This window comes from Psittacula echo, assembly GCF_963264785.1.
Source record: "Psittacula echo genome assembly, chromosome: 11".
Lineage (NCBI taxonomy): Eukaryota > Metazoa > Chordata > Aves > Psittaciformes > Psittacidae > Psittacula > Psittacula echo.
Window position 1 is genome coordinate 14435973 of NC_137746.1, and position 23774 is coordinate 14459746.

Sequence of the window (23774 nt, forward strand, 5' to 3'; positions counted from 1 at the left end):
AGAGGCCATGCTGTGCACGGCTCGCCTCCGGGACATCGCCAGCGGCAGGCTCTGGGCAGTGAGAGAAGCCGCGGAGCAGCTGCCGCGCTGCCCGGGCTCTAGGGATGCAGCGGCGGCCCCGCGGGCTTCTCGGCCCTCCTGACCCGCTCTGCCGTCCACGACGCGGTGTGCGCGCATCCTGCCGCGGGGCCCCAATGCGGGTGTGGACCCGGCAGCCGCCTGTGTGCGCACGGGTCCGTGTGCCGCGGGAAGCGGGCGGCGACGGGCGCAGTCCCGCCTCGGGCCGCAGGGTGGTGCTGCCGGCCAAGGCGACGGAGAGCAGCTGAGAGGGGAGTAGCCTGAACCCACACTGGCTCTGCCCAACCCAGCCAAGCAGAGCAGAACCCAGCCCGCAGCGAAGGCGAACAGAGCCCAGTACCCCCTACTGCCGGGACACGGCGGCCGCGCTCCGGGCAGAAAGCCGGACTCGAACAGAGGAAGGGCGCACGCCCGCCGTTCCGACGCGCGGCTGCTGGGCGCAGCTTACCGTGGAGGATTGCGTGGGCGATTCCCCGACACGGAGGCTGTCCACCGCCCCGCCATGGCGACCGTAAGGCAAGTGCTCTGTCTCTGTGCTTTCTTCTCCCTGCCGCACGCTCGCGCCGAGCCCATCCGCTACTCCGTAGCCGAGGAGAGAGAGAGCGGCTCCGTGGTAGCCAACGTGGCGGAGGACGCGGGGCTGGCCCCGGCGCAGCTCTCGGCTCGCCGCGCCCGCCTGCTCTCGGAGGACGGCCGGCAGCACTTTCGCTTAGACCCGGGCACCGGCCGCCTCGTGGTGGCCGAGAGGCTGGATCGCGAGGAGCTGTGCGGACAGTCCGCTAGCTGCACGCTGGCCTTCGAGCTCCTGCTGGCAAACCCCGTGCAGTTCTTTCGGGTGGAGGTGGCCGTGGAGGACATCAATGACCACGCGCCCGTTTTCCCGGAGGAACAGGTCACCATTAAAATCCCAGAAACGAGCAACCTGGCCTCTCGTTTCCCTTTGGAGGGGGCTCGGGACCTGGATGTTGGCAGCAACAGCATCCAGGCTTATAGCATCTCTCCTGACAATGACTACTTTAGTGTTGACTTTGGGAGTCAAATTGAGGATGCCAAATACATTGAACTTGTTTTGGAAAAGCCACTTGACAGAGAGAAGCAGGCAGAGACTGATTTCAGTCTTATTGCCGTGGATGGGGGCTCTCCACCTAGGAGTGGGACCACCCAAGTCCACATTGTCATTCTAGATGTAAATGACAATGCTCCCGTGTTCACACAGAAGGTTTTCATTGCACAGGTTTTGGAAAATGCCCCAGAGGGCTCTGTGATTCTCAGAGTAGTGGCAACCGATCGGGATTCAGGAGTTAATGGGGACATCTCCTATCAGTTCAGCCAAGCAGGAGACCAGAGCCACTCAGCATTCGAGATAGACCCCATGAGTGGTGAAATTAAACTCATAAAGCCTCTGGACTTTGAGACAGCAGAGAATCATGAGCTTAGAGTGAGGGCCACAGATGGTGGGGGTCTTTCATCAATTTGCAGAGTGTTGGTGGAAGTGCTGGATGTGAATGACAATGCACCAGAGCTGGTGGTCAGTTCCTTCAGCAGCCCTATCCCTGAGGACACATTGCCTGGGACAGTGGTTGCCCTGTTTACTGTCAGAGACAAGGATTCTGGTGCAAATGGGAAGATCTCCTGTGCCCTTGAGGACCAGCTGTCATTCTCCTTGCAGCCAGCCTATAAGAATTACTTTGAGTTGGTGACTGTGAGTGCACTGGACCGAGAGGGGACGGCACGGTACATCCTCACAGTCACAGCAGCAGATGCAGGATCACCTCCTCTCACAACCACCCAGACCTTCACAGTGGACATCTCTGATGTGAATGACAGTGCACCTGTGTTCAACCAGACCTCATACACCATGTATGTGCGTGAGAACAATGTTCCCACAGTGCTCGTTGGAGCCGTCATTGCTGCAGATGCTGATGTGGGGCCCAATGGCAAGGTGACCTATTCCCTGGTCCCAGCCCACCCTACAGAGCAGCCTCCCTGCTCCTGCATCTCTGTGAACTCTGAGAATGGGGATGTGTTTGTGCTGCGGCCCTTGGACTATGAGCAGGTGAGGCAGATCGAGGTCTTGGTGAGTGCCTCTGATGCAGGATCACCTCCTCTCAGTGCCAATGTCACCGTCCGTCTTGTTGTGGTGGATGAGAATGACAATGCTCCACTGGTGCTTTACCCCTCGCAGGACAGCAGCTCTCCATCCAGTGAGCTGGTGCCTGTTTCGGCTGAGGCAGGCTACCTTATCGCCAAAGTTGTGGCTATTGATGCTGACTCAGGGCAGAACTCGTGGCTCTCGTACCACTTGCTGAAGGCCTCTGATCCTGGACTGTTTGCAGTGGGTGCCCAAAGTGGGGAGGTGCGACTGAGGAGATCGGTGACAGAGAGAGATGCTGTGAAGCAGAAGCTCATTGTGCTCGTGCGAGACAATGGGCAACCACCATTATCAGCCACAGCGGCGATGAGTGCACTCCTGCTCAGTGACTTTTCGGACATGCGCCTACCACACCGGAACTTGGCCACAGAAGATGAAGGCGGCTCCCTGACAATATATTTAATCATTTCTTTGGTTTTTGTCTCACTCCTCGTCCTTGTATCTACAGCAGCCTTCATCACTCACAAGGTGTGCAAGAGAAAGGAGCTGAAGGATGGGCATGTGCTATATGGTGCTAGCAACTTACAGAGCGGCCTGGCTGATGTGGCTGCTGCAGGGACCCTGCCCCACACCTATTGCTATGAGATCAGCCTAACAACAGGCTCAGGTAACAGCGAGTTCAAGTTCTTGAAGCCCATCCTCCCCAGCCTGCCACCACAGCTTCATGCCACAGGTGGGGGTAACAACAATGAGCAAGATGTGCCATGTGGCACTGTCACTGCAGAGGACATGGCACCAGACAACCCTCGAATGCTCTCTGCGGAACAATTCAGTAGTCTTTCTTTTAACTAGCATGGTGTTGGCAGAGACAGGGGTTTAGCGTCTCATGACAGGAAGGGATTCCAGCTCAGACATGTGGCAATGGTGCCTCCAGAGTTAGTCTGCATTTGCAATTGTCATTATTGATTGAGCAAGATTTCCCTTGTAGTCCTCTCACTATGGAAGATGTGGCACCAGACAACCATGGGATGCTCTCTGCAGGACAATTCAATAGTCTTCCCTTTAACTAGCATGGCATTGGCACAGACAGAGCCTTAGCGTCTCATGACAGGAAGGGATCCATGCTAAGATATGTGGCAATGGGACCTCCAGAGTAAATCTGCATTTACAGTTGGCATCAGTGACTTCCCATGAAGGTAAAGTGAGAGAAAATACTGACTTCGCCTACAAAAAAAACCCAACCAACTAAACAAAATAAAGACAAATCCAACGAAAGAAACTAAAGCTGTCTCATTCAGGAAATGGCATGTTTCTGCTCTGTTGCAGCCATGTCTGAGTTGCTTTAAGTTTAGGATTAGTACCCGGACCCCAGGTAAATTCTTGTCTCAGTTCCTGGCAGGCAACACTTTGGACCAATTCCTTTGTGCTGTAATGCAATGGCATGGTTGGGCAGAAAAATGTCAGGAAAGCAAGGACATTGTGAGTACTGTGTGACAACGTAGTATGATCATAAGGCTCTTTCTTCTCTGCATGTCTTTGTCTGAGATGGGTGAGCTTTGTATTTTTGTCCTTCTGGTCACTGTGTCTGTCCGTACAGTTGTTGTGTGTCTGCCTATGCTGCACAAGGGCTACACATCAAAGTAGGCAGATGCTCCCATCCAGCCATTGCAATTCCAGCCCAGCATGAAGAAACATATTTTAGCTTTTTTAGTAGAAAAATCTCATAGTCTCTAGGGGTGAGCGGAGTCTTTCCTTGGCCCATAAGGGGTAGTTGGGTGTGTGGTCTCCTTGGAATTGCCTGGGGAATACAGCAACACAAATGGTGTTAGGGTAAAATGTAATGGACCAGACCAGACTAGACTAGACTAGACTAGAAATATTTTATTTTGAAGGGACCTATAATGATCTTGTCGTCCAACTGCCTGACTATTTCCAGGCTAACCCAATTTAAAGTATGTTTTAAATGACATTTTAAAAATGCCTGTTAAAAACAGGCTTGGGGCATCGACCCCAGCTCTAGGCAGCCTGTTCCAGTGTTTGACCACCTTTTCAGGAAAGAAATGCTTCGTAATGTTCAGTCTAGCCCTCTCCACTGCTGTGGCTTTGAACTGTTCCCACACATCCTATAACTGGATATGAGGGAGAAAAGCTCAGCCTCTCCCTCTCCACGTTCCCTCCTTAGGAAGCTGGCCCTCACATGCTTATTCAGTTGTGCCACCCAGCACAGCACACAGTGCTCAAGATGAGGCCTCACCAATGCTGAATGCAGGGGGATACTCACTTCTCTGAGCGGCAGGTTGTGCTGTGATTAATTCCCACAGGATGTGGTTTGTTCTCTTGTCTGCCAGGGTACACTGCTGGCTCCTACTGAGCCTGCTGCCCAGCAGTACCCCCAGCAGCTGCCTTTCTGTAGGGCTGCCCTCCAGCCTCTCCTAGCCCAATTTAGACTAAAATCCAGAAAAGCTACATCCACCCCCTTCCCTTTGTCAAGGAGGCAGTTGAACTTAGTTCCCAGTATCATCTTTTCCGTACGTTTTCCCGGGGCTGAGGTGGGACCAACTGGTCTGTAGTTGCCTCTGTTTTTCGTCATGCCCTTCCTGCAGACTGGAAGAACACTGGCTAGGTTCCAATCACCAAGGGCTTCTCCTGACACCCAAGAGCTTGGGTAGGTGACCAAGAAGGGTCCTGCTGTAACATCTGCCAGCTCGTTCAGTGCTCTGTGATGAATCCTATCAGGTCCCATCTGCTTTTATTCATACAGCTGATACATCTGGGTCCTGATCATTTCTGTGTCCACAAATGGAAAGTCACTGTCCGTGCATTTGTACTCCTCTGCCTCAGGGGACTGTGCAGCCCTAGGGTTATTGGTATAATTAAAGACTGAGGTAAGAAAAGCATTGAACAACTCTACTTCTTTCTTGTCCCTGTGATCTTCTTCAAGTACCAGTCTAATGTTTCCTTTCAAACTCCTCTTGCTATGAACATACTTAAAAAAAACATTCTTGTTGTCTGAAGCAACACTGAGCATTTTTAACTCTATTCGAGTTTTGGCCTTTCGTGTCTTCTACCTGCATATATGAACCACAGCTCTGCAAGCTTCCTGCAAAGCTTGACCTTGCTTCCAGAGACCTTAGAATTTCTTTTTCCTTTGGAACTCCACAAGGATTTCCCTGTTTGGCCAAGCTGATATTCTGCCCTGCATGCTTGACTTTTGGCACAGTGGAATTGCCTTCTAGTAGACTGTAACCATACAGAGTTATAAGAACATGTTCCTTAAGGAAGATTGTAAGGAAACTCCACAAGTTACGTTAAGGAACTTCTTCTGAAGGTAGCATCAAGATCAAATCTGAAAATGGACTTTGAGTTTGGTATTGTCATTGTTGTTCCTGAATTCAGAGGTTTCTTGATGGGAGTGGAAAGCTGTTATGCTGTGATTTTCTGTGTTTTTCTCTTAGAGCATTTGCATTGTCCTTTATGTCTTTTCTCCCTCTGCTCTGTGACTACATTTGAAGATTATCTTGGCTCTTCCTTTTAAGAAGGAATGTCACTCCCACATGTGATTAAGAAAAGATTGTTTAAAAGAAGGCAGCATGACACGGGATGTTGGGAATCTCTCATGCTGTGTTGTGCTGCAGTTATAAGCTGAGCTGTTGTAACATGGGAGACCCTCGTGTGTAAAAGCAAAATAAAGAGAATACTCAAATGCTTTGTGTGGAGCCAGTCACATTCATAGAACTGTCCTTCCTGTGAAAGCTCTGTCACAGTTTCCAAAGGGCCGGGAGTGTTTTTCCCATGTTGTCTCTTGGCCGAGTTAAGGTTGAGTGGGTACAATTCTTGAGTTGGGAGGTTGCCAGCAGAGCCTTCCAGAAAGTTGTAAGGAGCAGGAAATTGCTGGCAGGCCTCTACAGGTCTCCTCGGTACAGACTGTCTTGCTGTGACGAGGCAGGTTATATGCAGATTAAGAATACCAGGCCTCCTCCTTCCCAGAGACCCTGAGTCTGCTTTGATGTCTGCAAAGCAGGAAGGTGGGGAGAGTGACCTGCCCTACTCTCCTGACTTCTGCAAATGGCAACTGTGAGGCTTTCCAGAACAAAGTGTGACACTGAAAGTGTAGGAGTTTCAGAAGATGGATGTCACAAAGATGGCATCCCTGTTCTTATAGAAGTGTTTATGGTGTTTGTGGGAACTCCATGAGGTGGGCATTTGGTGAGCAAAAACAGTGATCAGGGAGAGGCTTCTCTTCGGAAATGTCTCAGCCTTCACTGGCAAGTGCTCTAGCATCAATGACCAAGCCACGAAGGGCAAGTAATGGACCGGAAGAATGATGACCACACACTGTAGAGAAGATCAGGTTTGAGACCAACTAAAGGAACATAAGGGGGAAGAAATACATGGGACTTGAAGAGATGCGATAGTCAATGTATTATCCATCATGTTTCAGAAGTCATGGCAGTCAAGAGAGGATCCCAGTGACAGAAAAATGGGAAACATAGCCCCGATATTTACAAAGGGAAAAAGAGCCAGGGAACTACAAGCCAGTCAGTCTCACCTTATTGCCCAGCAAGATCATGGACCAGATCTCCCTGGAATGCATGCGAAGGCTCATGGAACATAAGGATGTGATTGGTGCCTGCCGACATGGCCTCACTAACATCCCTGAACAATTTGATGGCCTTCCACAATGGGGTTATGGCATGGGGCCATAAGGGAAGACGGATGCTGTCATCTACTTGGACTTGGGCAAAGACTTGACTCTGTCCCACGTTACACCCTTCTCCTTAAACTGGAGAAGTATTTATATGATGGATTTACTTGGAATGGATATGGGTGTGGAATTGGAAGGATGATTGTGCTCAAAGATTTGTGGTTAATGGCTCGATGTCCAAGAGACAAGTTGTGTTGGTTGATGCAAAGCTAAATGTGACACAGCAGTGTGTGCTTCCAAGATAAGAAGGATGTGGATCTGTTGGATTGAGTCCAGAAGAGGGCCACAGAGATGGTTAGATGGCTGGAGCAATGCTCTTATGAGGAAACCCTGAGAGAGCTGGGGTTGTTCAGCCTGGACAACAGAAGGCTCAAGGAGGCTTTAGAGCAGCCTTCCTAAAGGGCACGTACAAGCTCATGTAGTGATAGGACAAGTGGATATGGCTTTAAAATGAAAGTGGGTAGATATACATTAGATATTACAAAGAAGTTCTTCCTTGTAGGAGTGGTGAGGCATTGGAACAGGTTACCCAGAGAAGTGATGGATGTCTCATGTATGGTCAGGTTGGATGGAGCTTTGTGGAACTTTTCTAGTGGAATGTGTCCCTGCCCATTGCAGGGCAGTTGGGAACTAGATGATCTTTAAAGACCCTTCCAAACCAAACCATTCAAGGATTCTGTGATTCTGTGACATGCAGAGGACTACAGCCATCCCTTCTGCATGGCCCCACTATCCTATCATCCTGAGCAAAACAGAATAATTTGAGTTAGTAAAGATCCCTGAAACAATCAAGTCCAATGATTATTTAGCACTGCTAAAGACACCACAAAACCATGCCCCAGAGTGCCATGTCCAGGGGTGATGACTCAACCACTTCCCTGGGAAGCATTTGCAAATGCTTGACAACCCATTTGGTGAAGCAATATCTTCTAACATCCAATCTAGACCTTCCTGGGACAAATTGAGACCATTCTCTCATGTTCTGTACTTCTTACAAGAAGAGACCAATCCCAACCTAGCTACAATTTCCTTTCAGGCATGAGCCTTAGCTATCCTGTGCTGTGTTGCATTGCACAAATCCTTTGGCAGAAGGAGAAATTCAGCTCATTTAAAGTAAGGAAGCTATAGTGAGCACTCACTTGTTACAGGTGAGAAAGCCACCTGTGAGCAGTAAGTCTGCATAGAACTTCTTTACTTGGGACAGTGGAAAAGAATTAAAGCTGCTCTCTGGCAGGGAAGCTCTAAACTGGCTTGAAGGACTGGCAGGGGAGTACTCTCCCTTTTCCCTAAGTGGGGTCTGCCAGTCGTGCAGTGCCTGACTGGAGTCCTGCATGAAGCATGAACCTCTGCTCAGGATTCTCCACATCCAAACAGACATAGGATTATGGATACTAATCTCCTCCGATAGGACACCTGTAAGAAAGGGAGTTGTGAAAGACATTTGAGAAGGTAGGAGTGTCTCTCCTCCGGAGATCACAAGGAACCAGCACCTCCTGATGTAAAACGACTGCTTCTCAGGTGATTCCAGCTGGATGGGCCAGGTGTCTGATGCAGTGCACAGCTACAGGATGTATCATAGTTTCTACCTAATGAGGGGAGGACTTTCCAGCACTTGAGAACCTGCAAGTACTGCTCAGCATTCCCGCGGACTCGTCGAAGACTCCCTTCAGGAAGCATTGCGGTGGGCAGGCTATCCTGGGCGCAGGCACTTCCCGTGGCTTTGCAAGCACCGCCACCCTCGGCATCATCCCACTGGACGGCTTCTCCCCCGCTTTCCGCCAACTCTGCCCTGCTCCTGCGTGTCCGGCCTCGGCCTTGGGGCGGCCCGGCTGTGCACTGGTCTCCACTGGGACCTTGTCGGAGCAGACTCTGGATAGTGGAGGAAGGCTCGGGGCAGCTGCCGGCGATGGCCAGAGCGCTAAGAATGTAGCGGCGGCCCCGCAGGGCTCTCGGCTCTCCTGACCTGCTCTGCTGTCCCCTGCGCGGTGTGCGAGCATCCTGCCGCGGGGCCCCAACGCGGGTGAGCGCCCGTCAGCCGCTGTGTGCGCAAGGGTCCGTGTTAGGGGCGAGCCGACAGCGCGGGCAGCGGGCGACGACGGACGCAGTCCCGCCTCGGGCCGCAGGGTGGTGCTGCCGGCCAAGGCGATGCGCAGAGGCTTTGGGAGGGGAGATGGCTGAGTCCACACTAGCTCTGCCCAGCCCAACGCAGACGAGACGAACGCAGCAGACCTGGGAAGAGGTGGGCAGCAACGGAGTTAACCGCGCCATCCGCTGCCAGGACACGGCGGCCGCGCTCCAGGCAGAAAGCCGGACTCGAACAGAGGAAGGGCGCACGCCCCCTGCGCTGCTGCTGGGCGCAGCTTACCGTGGAGGACTGCGCGGGTGATCCCCGACACGGAGGCTGTCCGCCGCCCCGCCATGGCGACCGCAAGGCAAGTGCTCTGTCTCTGTGCTTTCCTCTCCCTGCCGCTCGCTCGCGCCGAGCCCATCCGCTACTCCGTAGCCGAGGAGAGAGAGAGCGGCTCCGTGGTAGCCAACGTGGCGGAGGACGCGGGGCTGACCCCGGCGCAGCTCTCGGCTCGCCGCGCCCGCCTGCTCTCGGAGGACGGCCGGCAGCATTTTCGCTTAGACCCGGGCACCGGCCGCCTCGTGGTGGCCGAGAGGCTGGACCGCGAGGAGCTGTGCGGGCAGTCCGCTAGCTGCACGCTGGCCTTCGAGCTCCTGCTGGCAAACCCCGTGCAGTTCTTTCGGGTGGAGGTGGCCGTGGAGGACATTAATGACCACGCGCCCGTTTTCCCGGAGGAACGGGTCACCATTAAAATCCCAGAAACGAGCAACCTCGGTTCTCGTTTCCCTCTGCAGGGGGCTCGGGACCTGGATGTTGGCAGCAACAGCATCCAGGCTTATAGCATCTCTCCCGAGATCAAGTACTTTAGTGTCTCTTTTGAGAGTCAGATTCGGGGCAAGAAGTATGTGGAATTGGTCCTGGAAAAGCCACTCGACAGAGAGAAGCAGGCAGAGGTGGATTTCAGTCTCATTGCCATGGATGGGGGCTCTCCACCTAGGAGTGGGACCACCCAAATCCACATTGTCATTCTAGATGCAAATGACAATGCTCCAACCTTCTCACAGGAGATTTATGTTGGGCAGGTTTTGGAAAACACCCCAGAGGGCTCTGTGGTTCTCAGAGTAGTGGCAACCGATCAGGATGCAGGAGTTAATGGGGACATCTCCTATCAGTTCAGCCAAGCAGGAGGCCACAGCTACTCAGCATTCGAGATTGACCCCATAAATGGTGAAATTAAACTCACAAAGTCTCTGGACTTTGAGGCAGCAGAGAATCATGAGCTCAGTGTGCGGGCCACAGATGGTGGAGGCCTCTCCACAATCTGCAGAGTGTTGGTGGAGGTGGTGGATGTGAATGACAATGCACCAGAGGTGATGGTCAATTCCTTCAGCAGCCCCCTCCCTGAGGACACATTGCCTGGGACAGTGGTTGCCCTGTTTACTGTCAGGGACCGAGATGCTGGTGCCAATGGGAAGATCTCCTGTGCCCTTGAGGACCAGCTGTCATTCTCCCTGCGGCCAGCCTATAAGAATTACTTTGAGTTGGTGACTGTGAGTGCACTGGACCGAGAGGAGACGGCACGGTACATCCTCACAGTCACAGCATCAGATGCGGGATCACCTCCTCTCACAACCACCCAGACCTTCACAGTGGACATCTCTGATGTGAATGACAATGCACCTGTGTTCAGCCAGACCTCATACACCATGTATGTGCGTGAGAACAATGTTCCCACAGTGCTCGCTGGAACCATCAGTGCTGTAGATGCCGACATGGGGCCTAATGCCAAGGTGACCTATTCTCTGGTCCCAGCTCACCCTACAGAGCAGCCTCCCTGCTCCTGCATCTCTGTGAACTCTGAGAATGGGGATGTGTTTGTGCTGCGGCCCTTGGACTATGAGCAGGTGAGGCAGATTGAGGTTTTGGTGAGTGCCTCTGATGCAGGATCACCTCCTCTCAGTGCCAATGTCACCGTCCGTCTTGTTGTGGTGGATGAAAATGACAATGCTCCACTGGTGCTGTACCCCTCACAGGACACCAGCTCTCCATCCAGTGAGCTGGTGCCTGTTTCGGCTGAGGCAGGCTACCTCATCACTAAAGTTGTGGCTGTCGATGCTGACTCAGGGCAGAACTCATGGCTCTCGTACCACCTCCTAAGGGCCACTGATCCTGGGCTGTTTGTGGTGGGTGCCCAGAGTGGGGAGGTGCGACTGAGGAGATCGGTGACAGAAAGAGACACTGTGACACAGAAACTCGTTGTGATAGTGCGAGACAATGGGCAGCCACCACTGTCAGCCACTGCGGCAATGAGTGCACTCCTGCTCAGTGACTTCTCGGATGTGCGCCTACCACACAGCAGCCTGGCCACAGAGGATGAAGGCGGCTCCCTGACAATATATTTAATAATTTCCTTGGTCTTTGTCTCACTCCTCTTCCTCGTGTCCACAGCAGCCTTTGTCATTTGCAAGGTGTGCAAGAGAAAGGAGCTGAAGGATGGGCATGTGCTTTATGGTGCCAGCAACTTACAGAGCAGCCTGGTTGATGCGGCTGCTGCAGGGACCCTGCCCCACACCTATTGCTATGAGATCAGCCTAACAACGGGCTCAGGTAACAGCGAGTTCAAGTTCCTGAAGCCCATCCTCCCCAGCCTGCCGCCACAGCTCCATGCCACGGGTGGGGTTACCAACAATGAGCAAGATTTCCCTTGTGGTCTTCTCACTATGGAGGATGTGGCCCCAGACAACCATGGGGTTCTCTCTGCAGAGCAGTTCAATAGTCTTTCATTTAAGTAACATGGTGTTGGTACAGCCAGAGTCTTCACATCTCATGACCCAAAGGCTTCCCTATCAGAACATGTGGCAGTGGTGCCTCCAGACTTAATCTGCAGTTGGCATCCATCAGTAATTTGCCACAAAGTGAGAAAAAATATTGGCTTCTCCCACAGAAAAACTGAAAGAGAACAAACCAACCAACCAACCAACCAAAAAACCCTAACAAAAATCGACAAAAGAGACTAGTGCTCCCTTATTCAGGAAATGGCATTTTTCAGCTCTGTTACAGCCATTTCTGAAATGCTTTGAGAATGGTTTTATTTCCAGGACCCAGCTAAGTTCTGAGCTCCCTTACTGGCAAGCAAGACCATGGACCAATTCCTCCGTGTTGTAACACAATGGCGCAGTCTGACAGACAAACTGCAACCTTCCTGAAGCGCTTGTAGCCTTCCTTGTGGATCAGGAAACGAAGGACGTTGTGGGTACTGTGTGTCAATGTGATATGAGCATGGGGCTCTTTCTCCTCTGGGTTCTGGATGTCTCTATCTGAGATGGGGGGCTGTGTGTGTTTTTCCTTCTGGACAGTGTCTGTCCATACAGTTGTGCGTCTCCCTGTGCTGCACAAGGACTTCCCATTGAACCAGGCGGTTGCTCCAATCCTGCTGTTGAGATTCCAGTGAAGCAGGAAGAAATGTATTTTGATCTTTCAAGTACAACAGTCTCATTGTTTCTAGGGAAGAGCAGAAAAATACACAAGGTCTTGCCTAGGCCCATGGTGGGTGTTTGGGTGGTCTGTCTATTGGGATTCCTTAGAAAATACAGTAGCACAAATGGTGTTGGAATAAAATCTTATGGACCAGGCTAGACTAGGATAGAAGTATTTAATTTGAAGGGACCTACAATGATTGTTTGGTCCGACTGCTTAATGCTTTCAGGGTTGACCAAAAGTTAAGCTATGTTTTTAATGGCATTTTACAAATGCCTGTTAAACACAGGCTTGGCACATTGACCACCTCTCTAGGAAGCCTGTTCCAGTGTTTGACCACCCTTTCAGGAAAGAAATGCTTCCTGATATGATGTCTAAACATCCCCTGGCACAGCTTTAAAACATTCCCACATGAGATATCACTGGATATGAGGGAGAAAAGCTCAGAGTCTCCCTCTCTACTTCCCCTCCTTAGGAAGCTGGCCGTTACATGCTGCTTCAGTTTTGTGCAGTGTTTGATGCCAACAGGATGCAGTTTGCCCTCTTGGCTGCCAGGGCACACTGCTGGCTCCTGCTGATCCTGGTGCACACCAGCACCCCCAGCAGCTGCCTTTCTGCAGGGCTGCTCTCCAGCCTCTCCTTACCCAATTTAGACTAAAATCCAGCAGAGCTACATCCACCACCTTCCCTTCATCAAGGAGGCAGGTGACCTTAGTACTCAGAATGATCTCCATATTTTGTCCAGCAGCTAAGGTGAGACCAGCAGGTCTGTATTTGCCTATGTCTTTCCTCATACCCTTCTTGCAGACTGGAAGAACATTAACTACCTTCAAGCCAGGAAGCTTAGGGGACTGTCCTCTATCTCAGGGGATTGGGCAGCCCTGGGGGCTAACGATTTAATTAAGAAATGAGGCAAGAAAAGCACTGAATGGCTTCTTTTCTTCATCCCTGTTACTCAGGGAGTGACCATCTTCCACAAGTACCAGTCTAATGTTTTCTTTCAAACTTCTCTTGCTATGAACTTTCTTAAAAGCCATTCCTGTTGTTCACCACACAGTGGCCAATATCAACTCTGATCATGTTTTGGCCTGCATGCCTTCTCCCTGTATATATGAGCCACAGCTATTCAAGTTCTGCAAGCTTCTTGCAAAGACTGACCTTGCTTCCAGAGATCATTTAATTTCTTTTTCCCCTGGAGTTCCTCAAGGGTTCCCTGTTTAGCCAAGCTGGTTTTCTGCCTGACACACTCGACTTTTGGCACAGTGGAGTTGTCTCATGATAAGTATACGGACTTGTGAGATGTTCTTTGTCCTAGAGTGGTTTGTAGGGAAGCTCCACAAGTTGCTTCAAGGGACTTTTTATGAAGGTAGAATTGAGATGAAACCAGAAAAGGGACATTGTGTTTGGCCTTGTCATTCAAATTCAGAATTGTTTCTGGATTTGGTGGTTTACTGATGGGAGTGGAAAGATGTCCTGCTATGATTTTTGGTTTTTCTCTTAGAGCATTTGCGTTCTTCTTTTTGTCTTTTCTCCTTCTACTCTGCGAACTGTATTTGAGCAGACTGTTTGAATGCATGCAGTGTGGCATGGCATATTTGGAAACCCTCACGCTGTGTTGTGCTGCAGTTATAAACTGTGCTATTTTAACTTGGGATACCCTTGTGTGTGAAAGCAAATAAAGACAACACCTAAATGCTTTGTGTGGAGTCAGTCTTCTTTGTAGGGCTGTCCTTTCTGCGAAAGGTCAGTCACAGTTTCCAAAGGGCCAGGAATGTTTTTTCCATGTTGTCCCTTGGCTAAGGTAAGGTTGAGTAGGTACATTTCTTGAGCTGGGAGATGTTGCCATCAGAGCCTTCAGAAAAGTAGTGGGAGTTGCTGGCCAGCCTCTATAGGTCTCCTCAGTAGCGAGCACCTGGCTGTGATGGAGCACAGTTATATCCAGGTTGGGGCAAGCTCACTCCTACAGTCCCAGAGGCTCTGGATATGAAGAGACCTCTCCAAAACATGATTATTGGAAAAGTGGCTTTCCCAACTCTCATGACAGCTCCAGCTGCAGATGGCAACTGTGAGGCTTTCCAGAACAAAGTGTTTGTGACACTAACAGTGTAAGAGTTTCAGAAGATGGATGTTACAAAGATGGTATCCATGTTCCTTTGAAAGTGTTTGGGGGTGCTCCCTAAGGTGGGCATTTGGTGAGCAAAACCAGCGACTAGGGAGAGGCTTCTCTCCAGAACTGTCTCAGTCTTCACTGGCAAGTGCTCTAGCATCAATGCTGAAGTCACAAAGGCCATATCATGGACTGGGATAATAATGAACCACCTGCCAGAGAAGAAGATCAGGTTTGAGATCACCTAAAGGAACACAAAGATCCAGAAATTGCTGGGACTGAAGAGATGTAAGTGGCCAAGCCACTATCCATCATGTTTCAAAATTCTTGGCAGTTGGGTGAAGTTTCCAGTGGCTGGAAAACAGGAAACATAACCCAAATTTTTACAAAGGGATAAAAGAAGAGCCAGGGAACTACAGGCCGGTCAGTCTCACCTCCATGCCAAGAAAGATCATTGAGCAGATGCCCCCAGAAAGTACGCAAAGGGTCATGGAATATTAGGATGTGATTGCAACTGCAAACATGGCCTAACTAATGCACCTGAACAATTTGGTGGCTTTCTACAACGGAGTTATGGCACTGATGGATAATGGAAGAGCAAATGATGTCATCTTTCTGGACTTGCACAAAGACTTGGCACTGTCCCAAATTACATCCTTCTTCCTAAACTGAAGAAGTATTTATATGGTGGATGGGCCACTTGGTGGATATGGAATTGGAAGGACGATTGCACTCAAAGATTTGTGGTTAATGGCTCAATATCCAAGAGACAAGCTGTGTTGGTTGATGCAAAGTTAAATGTGACCTGACAATGTGTCTTCCAGCTCTTAGGCTACCAGCATATGAAGGATGTGCACCTGTTGGATTGAGTCCATACGAGGGCCATGAAGATGATCAGGTGGCTGAAGCAGTGCTCCTATGAGGAAACTCTGAGAGAGCTGGGGTTGTTCAGCCTGGAAAAGAGAAGGAGGCTTTAAATCAGCAAGCTTGTGTAGTGATAGGACAAGTGAAAATGGCTTTAAAATTAAAGAGGATAGATATAGGTGAGATCTTAGGAAGAAGTTCTTCCCTATGAGGCTGGTGAGGTACTGGAACATGTTGCCCAGAGAAGTGGTTTGATGTACCACCTTTTGCCAGGTTAGATGGGGATTTGAGAAAGCCAGTCTGGTGGAATGTATCCCTCACCATGACAGGGGATTGGAACTTTTGAAGGACCTTTGAAGGTCCCTTCCAAGCCAAACTATTCTAGGATTCTATGAAATGCAGAGGATACAGCCATCCCTTCCGCAAGGCCCTGATAAAAAGGTAAGTGCTGAGTAAAGGCTCTGCTGTCCAGTGAACCTGAGCAGAATCACAGAATCATTTACATTGGAAAAGAACTTAGAGGCCATTGAGTCCAACAGTTATCTTTACAGTGCTAGGGGCACCACAAAGCCATGTTCCGAAATATCTAGGGATGGTGACTCAACCACTTGTCTGGGCTGCCTGTGCCAATGCTTGAAAACCCTTTTGGTGAAGAAATGTCTCCTAACATGTCCAAACTAACATGACCTTTCTGGCACAAACTGAGGCCATTTCCTCATTCTCTTCCTACTTGCAAGAGGACAGATCCAACCACTTCACTACAAGCTCCTTTCAGGCACAGGCCTTGGCTCAGTTGTGTGGCACAAATCCTTTGCCAAAAGGAGAAATTCAGCTCTTTGTAAGCAAGGAACCTGCAGGCAACTCCCACCTGCTACTGATGAGAAAGCCACCTGTAACCAATGAATCCACATAGGAACAACTTCTCCTAGGGCAGTGGAAATTAATGGAAACTGCTCTCTGTCAGGAAAGCTCTAAACTGGCTGAAGGGCTGTCACAAGATTACTCTCTCTTTTCCCTGAGTAGGGTCTGCCTGGCATGAAGTGTGTGGCTCGAGTCCTGTGCGAACCTACTCTGCTCAGGGTTGTCCACATTGAAACGGATATAGGGTTAAGGATGCTAATCTCCTCCAGTAAAGACAGCTGTAAGAAATGGAGCTGTGAAAGACATCTGAGGGAGCCTGTGTGTCTCTCCTCCTGAGATCACAAGAAACCAGCATCTCCTGGTGTAAAACTGCTGTTTCTGGGGTCATTCCAGCTGAAGGGTCTAGTGTCTGAAGCAGTGCATAACTAAAGAGTTTATCAAAGTTTTACTCAATGAGATGGGGAAAGGCAACTTTCTGCACTGGAAGGACTGCAGACACTGCTGAACTTTCCCTAGAGCTCCTCGGAGGTGCCCTTTAGGAAGCAGTGGGATGGGCAGGAGTGGTCAGAGAGACTATCCTGGGACACGACACGTCGGGTGTTTCTGCAAGCACCGTCACCCTCGGCATCGCCCAGTTGGACAGCTTCTCCGCCGCCTCTCGCCAGCGTTGTTATCTCCTGCGTGTCCGGCCTCACCTTTCGGGCTGGATGGCTGTGCACTGGCTTCCAACGGGACCTCGCTGGAGCAGACTCTTTGACAGTGGAGGAAGCCGCGGGGCAGCTGCAGGCCATGCCTGAGCCCTAGGTATATAGCGGCGGCCCCGCGGGGCTCTCGTCCTTCCTGCCTCGCTCTACTGTCCCCGGCGCGGTGTGATCGTGCCCTGCCGAGGTCTCGCCTGGCAGCCGTGCGTGTGCGCACAGGTCCTAGTGTCGGGGCGAGCCGACACAGCGGGAAGCGGGCGGAGGCGGAGCGCGCAGTCCTGCCTCGTGCCGCAGGGTGGTGCTGCCGGCCAAGGCGATGCATAGCAGCTGAGGGACCGGAGAAGGCTGAGCCCAGTTTAGGTCTGCCGAAACCACCCCGGGTCGAGCACAGGGGGGCCAAACCCAGCCGAGCAGCAGCGGCGAGCGGCAGCAAGAGGTGGAGAACGGTGCCCCCCATCATCCGCTGCCAGGACACGGCGGCAGCGCTCCAAGAGCTAACAGACTCAGAGAGAAAGACGGTGCCCGCTCGCCGGGCTGCTACCGGGCGCCGCTTGCCGCAGACGACTGCGCGGGTGATCCCCGACACGGGGGCTGTCCACCGCCCCGCCATGGCGACCGCAAGGCAAGTGCTCTGTCTCTATGCTTTCCTCTCCCTACCGCACGCTCGCGCCGAGCCCATCCGCTACTCCGTAGCCGAGGAGAGAGAGAGCGGCTCCGTGGTAGCCAACGTGGCGGGGGACGCGGGGCTGGCCCCGGCGCAGCTCTCGGCTCGCCGCGCCCGCCTGCTCTCGGAGGACGGCCGGCAGCACTTTCGCTTAGACCCGGGCACCGGCCGCCTCGTGGTGGCCGAGAGGCTGGACCGCGAGGAGCTGTGCGGGCAGTCCGCTAGCTGCACGCTGGCCTTCGAGCTCCTGCTGGCAAACCCCGTGCAGTTCTTTCGGGTGGAGGTGGCCGTGGAGGACATCAATGACCACGCGCCCGTTTTCCCGGAGGAACGGGTCACCATTAAAATCCCAGAAACGAGCAACCTCGGTTCTCGTTTCCCTTTGGAGGGGGCTCAGGATCCCGATGTTGGCAGCAACAGCATCCAGACTTACAGCATTCCTCCAGAGAACAAGTACTTTGGTGTTGATTTTGGGAGTCGAAGTGACAGTGACCAATACATTGAACTTGTTTTGGAAAAGCCACTTGACAGAGAGGAACAGGAAGAGGTGGATTTCAGTCTCATTGCCATGGATGGGGGCTCTCCACCTAGGAGTGGGACCACCCAAGTCCACATTGTTATTCTAGATGTAAATGACAATGCTCCCGTCTTTATGCAAGACCGATATATTGCTCAGATTTTGGAAAATGCCCCAGAGGGCTCTGTGGTTCTCAGAGTAGTGGCAACTGATCGGGATTCAGGAGTTAATGGGGACATCTCCTATCAGTTCAGCCAAGCAGGAGGCCACAGCTACTCAGCATTTGAGATTGACCCCATAAATGGTGAAATTAAACTCACAAAGTCTCTGGACTTTGAGGCAGCAGAGAAACATGAACTCAAAGTTCGAGCTAGGGATGGTGGAGGCCTCTCTGCAATCTGCAAAGTGTTGGTGGAGGTAGTGGATGTGAATGACAATGCACCAGAGGTGATGGTTAATTCCTTCAGCAGCCCCCTCCCTGAGAATGCACTGCCTGGGACAGTGGTTGCCCTCTTTACTGTCAGGGACCGAGATGCTGGTGCCAATGGGAAGATCTCCTGTGCCCTTGAGGACCAGCTGTCATTCTCCCTGCGGCCAGCCTATAAGAATTACTTTGAGCTGGTGACCGTCAGTGTACTGGATCGGGAGGAGATGGCACGGTACATCCTCACAGTCACAGCAGCAGACGCGGGTTCACCTCCTCTCACAACCACCCAGACCTTCACAGTGGACATCTCTGATGTGAATGACAATGCACCTGTGTTCAACCAGACATCATACACCATGTACGTACGTGAGAACAACGTCCCCACAGTGCTCGCTGGAACCATCAGTGCCACAGATGCTGATGTGGGGCCCAATGGCAAGGTGACCTATTCTCTGGTCCCAGCCCACCCTACAGAGCAGCCTCCCTGCTCCTGCATCTCTGTGAACTCTGAGAATGGGGATGTGTTTGTGCTGAAGCCGCTGGACTATGAGGAGGTGAGGCAGATCGAGGTCTTGGTGGGTGCCTCTGATGCAGGATCACCTCCTCTCAGTGCCAATGTCACCGTCCGTCTTGTTGTGGTGGATGAGAATGACAATGCTCCACTGGTGCTGTACCCCTCACAGGACACAAGCTCTCCATCCAGTGAGCTGGTGCCTGTTTCGGCTGAGGCAGGCTACCTCATCACTAAAGTTGTGGCTGTCGATGCTGACTCAGGGCAGAACTCATGGCTCTCGTACCACCTCCTAAGGGCCACTGATCCTGGGCTGTTTGTGGTGGGTGCCCAGAGTGGGGAGGTGCGACTGAGGAGATCGGTGACAGAAAGAGACACTGTGACACAGAAACTCGTTGTGATAGTGCGAGACAATGGGCAGCCACCACTGTCAGCCACTGCGGCAATGAGTGCACTCCTGCTCAGTGACTTCTCGGATGTGCGCCTGCCGCACAGCAGCCTGGCCACAGAGGATATGGGCAGCTCCCTGACAATGTATTTAATAATTTCCTTGGTCTTTGTCTCACTCCTTTTCCTTGTGTCCACAGCAGCCTTTGTTGTTCGCAAGGTGTGCAAGAGAAAGGAGCTGAAGGATGGGCATGTGCTTTATGGTGCCAGCAACTTACAGAGCAGCCTGGTTGATGCGGCTGCTGTAGGGACCCTGCCCCACACCTATTGCTATGAGATCAGCCTAACAACAGGCTCGGGCAACAGTGAGTTCAAGTTCCTGAAGCCCATCCTCCCCAGCCTGCCACCACAGCTTCATGCCACAGGTACCAACAATGAGCATGATTTCTCATGTGGTCCTCTCACCATGGAGAACATGGCACCAGACAACCATGGGGTTCTCTCTGCAGAGCAGTTCAATAGTCTTTCCTTTAAGTAGCACAGTGTTGGCACAGCCAGAGGCTTTATGCCTTTTGATAAGAAGCAATCCAGACTACAACATATGGTAATGGTACCCCCTGATGAAATCTGCATTTCCAATTGGCATCAGTGTTTTCTCACCAGGTCAAAGTCTGAAGAAAGGCTGATTCCTCCTACAAAAAAACAACCAAACAAAAGAAACTAAAGATTCTTTACTGAGGAAATGGCATGTTTCAGCTGTGTTAGAACCATTTCTAAAATGCTTTAAGAGTGGGGTTAGTTACAGAAACCCAAAAAAAGTTCTTGTCTCTATTGCTGACAACAACAACAGAGACAAGAGGGAGTACTGTAACACAATGGCATGGATGAACAGACAAATCACATCCTTACTGAAATGCATGTAGCCCTTGTACTGCATCAGGAAAGCAAGGAAATTGTGAGTACCATGTGACAATGTATTATGAGCAAAGGCCTTTTTCTTTTTTGGGTCCTTTTTGTGCATCCCTGAGATGGGTGGGGTCTTTTACTGTTTCTGTCCATACAGCTTTTTTGTGCCTCTGTATGCTGCATCAGTGCTGCCCAGTGAAGTAGAGCTGCTCATATCTAAATATGGTGATGTGCACAATTCCATTTCAGCAAGCAAGAAGGATATTTTGATCCTTTAAGTGTAGCTGATCTGTAGGGGAGATCACCAAAATGCATGAGATCTTCCTTTGGCCTGTAAGGGGAAGTTACTCTCCTTGGGATTGTCTCTGAAATACAGCACCACAAAAAAGTGTTTGGTTAGAATATAATGTAACAAAACAGAACAGAGTAGTAGTATTTGAGTTGTAAGGGACCTAAACTGGTCATCTAGTCCAACTGACTGACCAGTTCAGGTTTGACCAAAGGTTGACATATGTTTCTATGGGCATTGTATAAATGTCTGGTGAACACTGACAGGCTTGGGGCATCAACCACCTCTCTAGGAAGCCTGTTGCAGTGTTTGACAACCCTGTCAGGAAATAAATGCTTCCTAAATGTGGAGTCTAAACCTTGACTGGCATGGCTTCGAACTGTTCCCTATCATGGCTGAGATAACCACCTCTTTTGGGCCTCTCCTTGCCCGATTTGTATTTATACCTGGGGCAGAGGGTTTTTTATATGAACTTGTTAGATTTTCTGCCGTTAACGATTCCCCCAATATCTCAATCTATCCAGATACCTCTGCATGGCATCTTGACCCTCAAGAGAGTCAACTGCACCTCTCAATTTAGTATCATTAGAAGAGTTGCTAATGATCCATTCAACTCCTGCATCTAGATCACTGACAAGTACATTGAAAAGCCCTAGAATTGAACCATGAGGAACACTACTGGTGCCTGTGACCAGACAGATTTAGCCCCATTTACTGCAGCCTTTCAAGCCCTGGCCTTCAGCCAGTTCTTTACCCAGTTCATCACAAACCCAGTCATCTCACAGGTGACCTTATCATAAGCAACCCATGTTGACTATGTCTGATGACTCCATTGTTCTTTAAATGTGTTTCAGTAGTACCCAGTATGACCTTATTAATGATTTTTACAGGAGCTGAGGTGAGACCAACAGGTCTGTAGTTGCCTGTGTCTTTCCTCATGCCTTTCTTGCAGACTGGAAGAACATTGGCTAGTTTCCAGTCACCAGGGACCTCCCCAGACTCCTGAAACCTTGGGTAGGTGATTGAGAGGGGTCCTGCTGTAACTTGTGCCATCTCCTTCGGTGGTTTGGGCAGAATCCCATCATGTCCCATGGAATTTTGTTCATACAGCTGGTCCACAAATGGAGTCATTCAGTGTTCTCACACTTGTGGTCCTCTGTCTCAGGTGACCAGGCAGCCCTAGAGTCTAACAATTTAATTAAAAAGCATTGAACACCTCCAACTCTTTTTTGTCCCTGTTAGTCAGGGTGTCATCTTCAAGTACCAGTCTGTTTTCTTTCAAACTCCTCATGCTATGAACACACTTTAAAAGCCATTCTTGTTGTCTGACACAACAGTGGCCAGTTTCAACTCTGATTATGTTTTGGCCTTTCATGCTTTCTCCCTGCATATATGAACCACAGCTCTGCAAGCTTCCTGCATATCCTGACCTTGCTTCCAGAGATCATATAATTTCTTTCTCCACTGGAGCTCCACAAGGATTTCCCTGTTTGGCCAAGCTGATTTTCTGCCCCGCATGCTCGACTTTTGGCACAGTGGAATTGCCTTCTAATAGACTGTAACCATACAGAGCTGTGAGAACATGTTCCTTGACCTTGAGTGGATTGCAGACTGTAAGTACTTTGGCTAGCTGCCAATTCTGAAGGTAGAATTGAGACAAACTCAGAAGAGAGACATTGGATTTGGTCTTGTCAGTATTGTTCCTGAATTTAGAAGCTTCATGATGGGAGTGAAAAGATGTCTTGCTATGATTTTCTGGTTTTTTTCTCAGAGGGTTTGCATTTTCCTTTTTATTTTTTTTTTTCTACTCTGTGAACTTTATTTGAATATTTTCTTGCCTCTTCCTCTTAAGAAGGACTGTCACCCCCATGTATAATAAAAGATTGTTTGAATGAAGGCAGCATGATAGGATATTTGGAAACGCTCATGTGTTGTGCTGCAGTTAGAAACTGTGCTGTTGTAACACAGGATACCCTTGTGTGTAAAAGCAAAATAAAGAGAACACCCAAATGCTTTGTGTGGAGCCAGTCATCTTTGTAGAGCTGTTCTTTCTGGGAAAGCTCTCTCACAGATTCTAAAGGGCAAGGAGTGTTTTTCACATGTTGTCCCTTGGCTAAGTTTGAGTGGGTACAATTCTTGAATTGGGAGAAGTTGCCAGCAGAGCCTTCAGGAAAGTTGTGGGGAGCAGGGAATTGCTGTCAGGCCTCTACAGGTCTCCTCCGTACTGATGACCTGTGTGATGGGGCACAGTTGTATCCAGACTGGGGCAACCTCTCCCTTAGCCTCCTGGGGGACCTGTGTGTGCAAAGGCCTCTACAAAAGAGGGATATGGAGAGAGTGACCTTCCCAACTCTTCTGACAGCTCCAGCTGCAGATGGCAACTGTGAAGCTTTCCAGCACGAAGTGTTTGTGGGACTAAAGTTGTAGGAGTTTCAGAGGATGGATGTCACAAGGATGACACCCCTGTTCCTTTGGTAAGAGTTTGGAGGAGCTCCAGGAGGTGGGCATTTGGTGAGCAAAACCAGCGACCAGGAAGAGGCTTTACTCTTGAGAAATGCACAGAATTGCAGTCTCCCTTCCACAAGGCCCTGATAAAAAGGTAAGTCCTGATGACAGGCTAGTGTAGTGATTCTGACTGGAAGACCATTGTACATCAAGGACTGAGTGATCCACTGTCCAGTGGACCTTGGAAGGCACAGGCTTAGGCCATCCTGTGTTGTGTTCTATGGCATAAATACCTGTTCCACAGACAGTTCATGTTAACCGAGGAACCCACAGGCAGCTCTCACTTGCTACTGGTGAGAAAGCCACCTGCAAATAAGGAGGCTGCATGGGAATTTCTTTTCCTGAGACACAAACAATTAATAGAAATTGCTCTCTTGCAGGAAAGCCTTAAAAAGTCTAGAAGAACTGAAACAAGGTCACTCTTTCTTTTCGCTGAGTGGGGTCTGCTTGGCAGTGTGTGGTTGGAGTCCTCTGTCTAGCTACTCTGCTCAGGGTTCTCCACATCTAAAGGGACATGGGATTATGGTTGCTCATCTCCTCCAACAGTGACAACTATAACAAAGGGAGTTGTAAAAGACATTTGAGAGAGTTGGCGTGTATCTTTTCCAGAGATAC

At 50.4% G+C, this 23774-nt stretch overlaps 1 protein-coding gene and 2 pseudogenes across 3 annotated transcripts; all 3 read left to right on the plus strand.

The window, feature by feature from the left end:
• Positions 1-580: 580 nt before the first annotated feature.
• LOC308225921 (protocadherin beta-15 pseudogene) lies at positions 581-3022 on the plus strand (annotated as a pseudogene). The gene has a single exon. The product of its transcript is annotated as a protocadherin beta-15 pseudogene (transcript).
• A 6271-nt stretch (positions 3023-9293) lies between these two features.
• Positions 9294-11735, plus strand: LOC308225790 (protocadherin beta-15-like; the record flags this gene model as incomplete). The annotated part of the gene is made up of 1 exon (XM_080626934.1): positions 9294-11735. The coding sequence occupies one exon, from the start codon at positions 9294-9296 to the stop codon at positions 11733-11735; it is 2442 nt and encodes an 813-aa protein (XP_080483060.1).
• A 5826-nt stretch (positions 11736-17561) lies between these two features.
• LOC308225791 (protocadherin beta-15 pseudogene) lies at positions 17562-19997 on the plus strand (annotated as a pseudogene). The gene has a single exon. The product of its transcript is annotated as a protocadherin beta-15 pseudogene (transcript).
• The last annotated feature ends 3777 nt before the right edge of the window (positions 19998-23774 follow it).